General features: G+C 37.0%; 1 protein-coding gene across 1 annotated transcript in view; it reads left to right on the forward strand.

Moving 5' to 3' along the window:
- Positions 1–5591, forward strand: part of LOC139115489 (uncharacterized) — a 51611-nt gene extending 46020 nt beyond the window's left edge. The window contains exons 10-13 of the mRNA XM_070677626.1: positions 441–588; positions 847–1131; positions 1983–2135; positions 2924–5591. Of these exons, the coding sequence (XP_070533727.1) occupies positions 441–588; positions 847–1131; positions 1983–2135; positions 2924–3009 (672 nt within the window). The 3' untranslated portion in view covers positions 3010–5591. The remainder of the gene's footprint in view (positions 1–440; positions 589–846; positions 1132–1982; positions 2136–2923) is intronic.
- Positions 5592–8455: the final 2864 nt, after the last annotated feature.

Here is an 8455-nt window from a genome sequence, read left to right on the forward strand (position 1 = left end):
ATTCATTAACTATAGACCCTAAGGATTACAAAAATGTAGGTTAAAAATACATCCATGGAGTGCATGGGAACCCTGCCTTCCGACCCGACTTACTTGTCAAGAGGCTTTTTAACCAACATATCACGATGTCTCGCTACCTTTGGTCCTGACTGGCTTTATACAAAAACTCGTTTCATGGAAAGTTTATTAGCATGTCATTATGCAGACTTATACCACCTTGATAAAGAGCACAAAAATACCTTGCAATGTGATGTTAATATTTCTACTTCAAACACAGATTGCTTGGTATGTACCGACAGTAAAAAACTATAACTAACGTCGTGCAATTCTATCGAGTATTTGCAATTGCGTTTTATTTGTAAGACGTTATATCAATGAAAGGCAATCTCTTCGTTGTACAAATCATGTTAACGGTAATTTTATTTCCATTCTTTCGAAAGACACTTCCTGGTGGAAAATATGAGGACTACATGACGATGTGTAACGAGACTGAGTGTGCAAAACGACACTGTAGTTGTTCTCATTTTATTGAAATCAAGACTGGCAAAGTGGTTCAGATCGTTCTCTACAACATGGTACAATACCCAGGTATGTAAACCTGCAGGAGAATGTCACCATTAGTCCTACGGTGGGTTCTCTTTTTTTGTCACTGTCCTTTTTATCGATAATGCAAATTGATAGCAACGTCATAATGGATAATTACCATAAAAACAGGGATCAAATTCTGCAGAATACGAGACTCATTTCTTCTGAAGAAGTCCATGAAGATACAACTGTCACGAAGAGTTGTTATCTTTTATCTGTTACTTTTCATGACAAATCCGTGTACATTTGTGTCTTTCTCAGGCGAAGGAATAAGAGGCACGCCACACCCTGTACATCTCCATGGCCATCACTTTTACGTCTTAAAGACCGGTTACGCCCAATATTATGCTAACGGGTTGTACGCTGGCGACAACCAAGATATCGACTGTGGAGAGGATGAACGTTGTAACTCTGGTAAATGGCGTGATACCAGCTGGGGAGGAGACAATATCCCTGGTTTGAATCTTGTAAACCCTCCAATGAAAGATACAGTCATAGTACCCGTTGGTGGATATGTTGTCATCAGATATGTAGCAGATAATCCGGGTATGTTCATGTAAATTCAACAGCTTAGAACAGGCAATCATAAGTCACATAGTATTTTTTAAAGAATTCAACATTTATTCTTGTTTTATACAACAGTTACCATTTTCAACTGTAAACAAAGATTGTTCACTGAAATTATGCAAGGCCGTTTGATGGCAGATGAGACTTTCCCTACGCTACAATTTGTAATTTCTGTTCGGAACGCGTTCTGATTTAAGTTCGCTTGTACGATACCCAACTGTTACAAAGTTCGGTCATCACAATGGGACACAATGCTTTGTAAACTTTACATTTTCCACCTTTGAAGGGGACAGTAACTGTAACCTTTGATGATTGTTTCACTGAATGCAAACAGCAGTTTCTTGTTTTTCTGCATAGACCATGTTTACATACACAACGTCTAACTTGATGATTCGACCTTTGTAGACTGCATATCTTCTTCTTGTTGACAAGTTAATTCTGGTGCTGAATAGAATACAAATGTAGACAATATAGTGTATTTTACACGAATAATTATGTATTGATAAGCTTAAAGTAGGCGTTTCGATGTGCTTTTGGGAGTAGCACAAAAATTTGATCAGAAATACAGCTACTGGTCCTCTAAATATATTTGCTGTGAAGAAAGTCATATTACCATATGCTTCCACTGACAAATTCGCTGAAGCCGAACATTGCAATAGTGACTTTATAAGAGCAGGTAAAAAATTCCTTGTCCTCGTATACGACAGCATGTGTTTTTATGTTGAGTGGCGATCAGCATCGAATTCTGGCTTTGGAAAGTTTCAGTTTGCGCAATCAAACACAACCTTGCATGATGTTCTAATCCTCGCCATTACATGTTTGTTTATTAGGCTGGTGGTTCGTACACTGTCACATCGAAATACACCAAGTTGAAGGAATGGCCCTGATGATCAAAGAAGGTGACGAGAGCGAGATGAAGAAGCCGCCGAAGAATTTCAGAACATGTGGTCACTTCACCTGGTCAGCGGAAGAGTTCTACAAGAGTATGTCTGGATATTATTTGCGTCTTTTATTAGATATCATAGTGTTTAAAATTTCGGGGAGGGATAATTTCTTGAAAACATGATGTAATGTCAGGCGAATTGTAGCCCCGCAAATCACAAATTTTCCATTTTTGAAAAAGGACAAATTATCATTGCAGACTATATACTAAGCCGTTAAGATACCGATAAATGTAATCCCATACCAATGCTCTTGTCTGCGGTTAGGTCATTCCAGGGACATCGATATTTGACTCGGCTGATAAAATCTTAAAAATAGGAGAATAAATAATAGGAGACCAGGGACATCGATATTTGACTCGGCTGATAAAATCTTAAAAATAGGAGAATAAATACTGACCAGAAACTAGCGTATCAAAAGACCTTTGCTCCATTTTGGTAATTCATCTTATCTTTCTTTATTGTTGCTCTAATGGTAAACAGCATGGATGCATTTTATAAATACTCAATATAAATTGTCAACAATCTGCGGAAATATTCTGCAATAGTGCCTTAAAAACCTTTTTGAAATGTCGGAAAATACACGAAATTAAAAAAAGTGTTTTCTCTGGCCATTTGTAATATTCTGCATTTGCTTGAAAACTAAATTTCATTAAGATCAGTAATACTGGTACACTGTAAATTGGGATGTAAGCCCATTAATGAAAACATATTAAACATTGGAAAGATATTATAAAAATGTGACATCTCGTTTGTTCTACCAACAGTTCATTCGAAACTTTAACATTTGAAAATATCACTAATCTACTTTCATGTTATTTATATTTCAGTTTCTGAAAGCGTGAAGACTCAAGCCGGATTGGCAATCTTAATTGTCATGCTTTCCGTCTCTTTTGGAATCATAACCAACATTTAGAATTTCGTGTATAATTGTTAATATCGACAGGGAGACTTAACAACCAATCGCTTCTTTACTCGTCGTCGACCTAATAACGTTTTATTAACTTTGCACATTCTACTCAAGGTGTGAATCATAGCGAATTCAACAATTTTTAGTTTATGGCTGAGTTTTTTATTCGGAATTCACGATGAAAAATATCGAAATCCTATCATTGTCGAATATTAGTTGGTTTTCATCTGTGTATAGGATCGATGGCTACTCGTCCAGTAAAAGCAAGAAGTCGTGATTGTTCTACGTAAAACCAAAACTAAGCTCTCTTCGTCTGTCAAAAGTGTTCCCGAAGTCGTGTCTTCACGCAGGAAGCCGTCAAGACCTATGATACTTCTAAAAAGGCAATTTACATTATCTATCTATAAGCTTACAGAAGCTTTGGTTAATGCTTGTAGTCGCTGAACTTTACAATTTCAATGGCACAAATTTGACATAATAACAAGGAAATGCCATGAACTGAAACTGCATTGATGTCACTTTGATATTAATTCATCTCAAGTGACAATATTTCGCACTTAAACAGGAACTTCCGCTATAAAAGCCGGTTATCGTATATCTATGCAAATGTACAAAAGCCACGCTTTTGATCGGTGGTGCCATGCTTGATCCCAGAATCCCAGAATTGTGTCATGTTTCACGCTTTCACTGTCATTGAATCTTGCATATGATGTCTGTGAATATAGAGACACCAAACTTGAGTCAAAAGTTAACTGAAAAAACGTTCCGTTTCTTTTCGCTGGAGAACGCATATGTTTCAAAATGTGTTTCCTGTACGACAATTTGACCCCTACTTGCATATGTCACGAAAGTGCCCATCACGATTATTCAAGTTTATCATACGGTCAATGATGTTTACCCAAGCTGGTCGCGGCAAACATAGCGGACAGAGGTATCAGCCAGAAAAGGTCCAACCAAGTCATTCTTCTTTGCGTAGGCACAGGATTTTATAGTCGTAACAAATTATGAAAATTACGCACGCTATGTCAGCGGAAGCACGCGTAAGCTTTACCCCGGCCCTGTCGACTTCGACGGATCAAAGGAAGTCAGGCAGTGATCGTATCATCGATTGAGTATCCGGTACTGCCCGAGAAAATCCTATTGGAATATGTCTATTTCAGAGCCGTGCTGCATTTCGTTTTACCAAAAGTTCGCGTATAGTTCAGAACATTAGCTAGCAATCAGTACATCTTGACATTCCTCGCAACATAATAGCCATTTTGATTGTTTGTTTGCGTCGATCATGTTCACAGCCAGTCGATTCGTGACAAATATTTAACCTGAAGCGATTGCCGATAAATGGAGTGCAATACGCATCTGATTTTTTTCCGTTTTCACACTGTTGAAAGGCCATGGAGTAGCTCTGAATTTTTGTCAAGGAGCATTAATTACAGGAGGTGGGCTAGGGAAAATGGGGGAGGGTCACTTGAAATGCACAGAAATTGTTAGATATATATTTGGAAAAATGTTGTTCATAGTTCTCTCATAGACTACCATACACAGTGAATCAACATTTCGGTGAAATTCCAAAATCTAATTTCTTGATCACATATAGACTTGTAACCACCCTAGTCTAATCAAGTACATTAATATCAATAATCAAGCTTACATAAATACACAGATTTACCGAGTTTTGTACTTAAAAAAAATAACTCATACTTTCCTCGTAGTATACCTAGTGTAGTGAATCAACATTTCGGTGAAATTCCAAATCAAATTTCTTGCACACAAACGGACTTTTAACAACCCTAGACTAATCAAGTGCATTAATATCAATAATCAAGCATACATAAATACACAGATTTACCGAGTTTTGTATTTGAAAAAAATATTCATAGTTTCCTCGTAGCCTACCATGTATAGTGAATCAATATTTCGGTGAAATTCCAAAATAAAATTTCTTGCACACATAAAACTTGTAACCACCTTAGTCTATAACTGTCATCATCCTGTACTATTATAAAAAGCTATATTTCCACTCGGTGTTTTCACTGAGACTCGATGATGGAGGGAATTGATTGTTCTCGCAGCCACGGAATGTGATCGTGTTCAGCGAAAACCGCGATTTTGATATTCAGACCGGTGATAATTGAATGGTACAAATCTCCCTAGGATGTAACAGATAGTGTTTACCCCTTGATAACCCATCATTTACATGAGAATTAAAAACTCCTGCCCAGAGGATGCAAATGGCTCAGTCATCAATAATCACCTTACTAGGACAGATTTCGCCAAACGTTCCATTGTATTACAAATTACAATATTTATCAGCAAGTATTACCACTATAAAAGGTTCTATGAAACTATAATGAGTGTTATGATATGACATCGTTGAATATGTGCTTAAATGAGCTAGTTTACATGACCAGACAAATATTGTTAAAAGATCCTTCTGTTGTTTCATGTGAAATGATTTCAATGAGCTACATGATGCATCCTTTGAAGCAAGAATGTTGTAGTCCTGTACAAATAGACGATATACTTAAGATAAAATTTTTGGTCAAAGTATTTGCTCGTTAATGTGAAATAAATACCTTGTACTCTCGAAAAAAACCCACAGTTTCCCTGTCCTACTGTTGCACTTTTATTCTACCAATGCTAGCGTGTTTGATGATGCGATGTGTAACTCGTGTACAAACATGACCTGATCTGGTGTTTATTGCTAACGACGTAATCGTTGGCTATTGAATTTTTGGTCCGGACCAGAATTGTCAGCCATCATAATTGTACATCGTTTACAGTGTGAGCGCGGTGCTGGCATGGTTATTGATAATTTGGCGCAAATTAGTGAAGTATGAGGACATTACTGTCGATCCTGGTGTCGGTCGGTAAGTGACCATAAGCCAAACAACAAAGCTGTTACATGCTTACATGCTTGATCATCCCTGTGTAAAGAAATTTAATTTACTTAATTATATATATTTTATGGTAATTACAAACACAGGTAGACTAGGAATGAACAATGAAAGATATATTATATTGTATCATAAATTATTCTACCAATGGGATACACTGTAGACTACTATGTCAATTATAGTTCATATATGTTTAGTGATTTATCAAGTATCGCTTAGCAGAAAGAAAGCTCAACCCTGATGCAATATCAAACGGATTACTATTTCATTATTGATATTAATTATGTTAGTAAAACTACTTATTTTAGACTTTTCATGCCTATTCCACGTGTACAAACATTCGGCCTGATTTAAGAACAGCAAAAAATTAACATTTGTGAGTAATGAGCTCAGAATGGGAGTTTTTAAACGAGCTGGCTTCTCTCGTTTTATCTCGCTCAGGAATTCAAAATTTATATACTGCATACATTTAAGCCAAACAAATGTGGTTGGTGATTTAATATAGCTTACATAATTTGCATAATTCTAGAATCAGAAAATTTAGTTTGACTTAAAGGTATACAGTCACCTGTAATCTAAATATGCCCATACATGGTCAAAGAGGCGTTCCTTGGTATTCAAAATGCCAATATGAGGGCGCTGTTTTAAAAAAGCGACCACATGCTTAAAATTTGTGATTGGTTAGATTTTCTCTAATGGCATAATGTTATTTTCATCTAAAATTAACCATATCTTGTAAACTGCACGTTGCTCTGTTTCCTTGACACACACACTCCTCTGCCATACAAGAAATGGTTGTCATGTTTGTACAGCTGTATCTAGAATAAGGCATCATTTTTTGAAATGCCAGGTAGGAATAAGTATGCCTGCTTCTTAAATGAACAGACGATAATAAGAAAAGCAAGCAACTTCGTTAACATGACCATCACTATATACGGAGCTTCCAACCATCTAAGAATTTATAATTGTTGACCATTCATATTGACCATAAATTACTGAGTAAGTGCACAATCGCACATGGAAGTTAAATATCTGGTAAACTCTTCAAGTCTACATCCTTCTATTGCCTTACACTCTCTGGGTAGATCAACAATCTGCTATCAGTAGCGGTCATTTCCATTTGAAAATAAAACAAAAAACATAGTATAGTATCAGGCATACTTTACTCAAAATATATTGTACAAGTTCTGGGGATTTATTTGGTAAAGTGAATTACTAAAAAGGAATCATTGCTGTGCCTTGATTTATTTGATACAATAACATTTAGTGGATATTGAGTACCTTCTTATAGTTTTAGAGATTTGGAATAATTTAGGTTAGCTTGATATAAAATAACATGTAAAAGGATCATCTAACTATATCATGATTCTCCTACAGTAATTAAAAACAGAAATAAAAAATCCCCTTGATATTTCATACCAGTATAAACATTTTAACTCCTCGTTACGCAGCACCTCTCATTGACCCACTTTATGGGCATAATTCAACTTCCTATCCAATCAAAACACGTTTATCACACAGTGAAGGTTGCTCGAGTAGCAAGAAAAGATTGACCGTCGAGGTATAGTTTCCGTGGTCGGAAATTTCCGTGATCGGAGTCAGGCTTGCGTGTCAATGAATAGCTTTTACTATTTGTGAATGCAGCACCAAACAACTGATCTGTACCCAGTGAATAAGTGAAGATGTTTAAGCTGTTCCCTGCCGCAGTTCTCCCTAACTATGTTAAGAGCACTACGATCGGCAGCAACAATGCACCCATCATCACTTGCTCCACGGATGTGCAAGATTAAAGGATTCGCTTGAACACAGTTACGCAAAGCATGCTAGAACATCTTTTCCTGCAGTGGCCATTTCTCTGGCTTGACAGTTATGTGAGAGGTAAGAAATCGGTAGTCTGCGCCCCAAATCTGCGCTTGCGCATTTCAATCTGCTCTATCGATCTGCGCTCTCATTCTGAGCTCACTCGATCTGCGCTCCAATTCTGCGCTCTTGAGCTCTCAGTGTAGACTTGCTCCAAATCTGTGGGCAAATAAGTATCAAAACTTTGATAAATTGAAGTATTAAACATTAACAGACCATAGCGCTAATGATAGGCTGCTACGTAGATCGTGGGCCAGCCAGTAACTCAGCTGCCGAAAAATGTCAGGCTACTGGGGGCCAGTCTACTCCCAGGGTACAGATTATGTGGTGACTATAATTCCAAGAATATCCAAGGTAAATGGGACAACATATTACATTATTGTTTTGAAAACCTACGACTTGTATTTTTGTCCATTACTTTTTTCTCGAACAACTTTGCTCCTACCATATGGATGTACAAAAATAGAGTACATTCATGCTCTTACTGTGTATATAGTTTAATTTGGTGGTCGATGGTTTGCTGCGTTATGAGTCTGCATAGTAGGTAACGACAATGTCATAGAAAAATGCATGGGTGTAAAATAAAATGCTTTCACTGGATTACTTATTTTTCCTGCTTTGTCTATCGGTCAAAAAGATGGAACTAAAATTTCAGGGTTAGCCCAATCGGTGCAACATCTTGTCGAGCCGCTGAGGCC

Source organism: Ptychodera flava, chromosome 17 (genome assembly GCF_041260155.1).
Source record: "Ptychodera flava strain L36383 chromosome 17, AS_Pfla_20210202, whole genome shotgun sequence".
In the NCBI taxonomy this organism is placed as follows: Eukaryota; Metazoa; Hemichordata; class Enteropneusta; family Ptychoderidae; genus Ptychodera; species Ptychodera flava.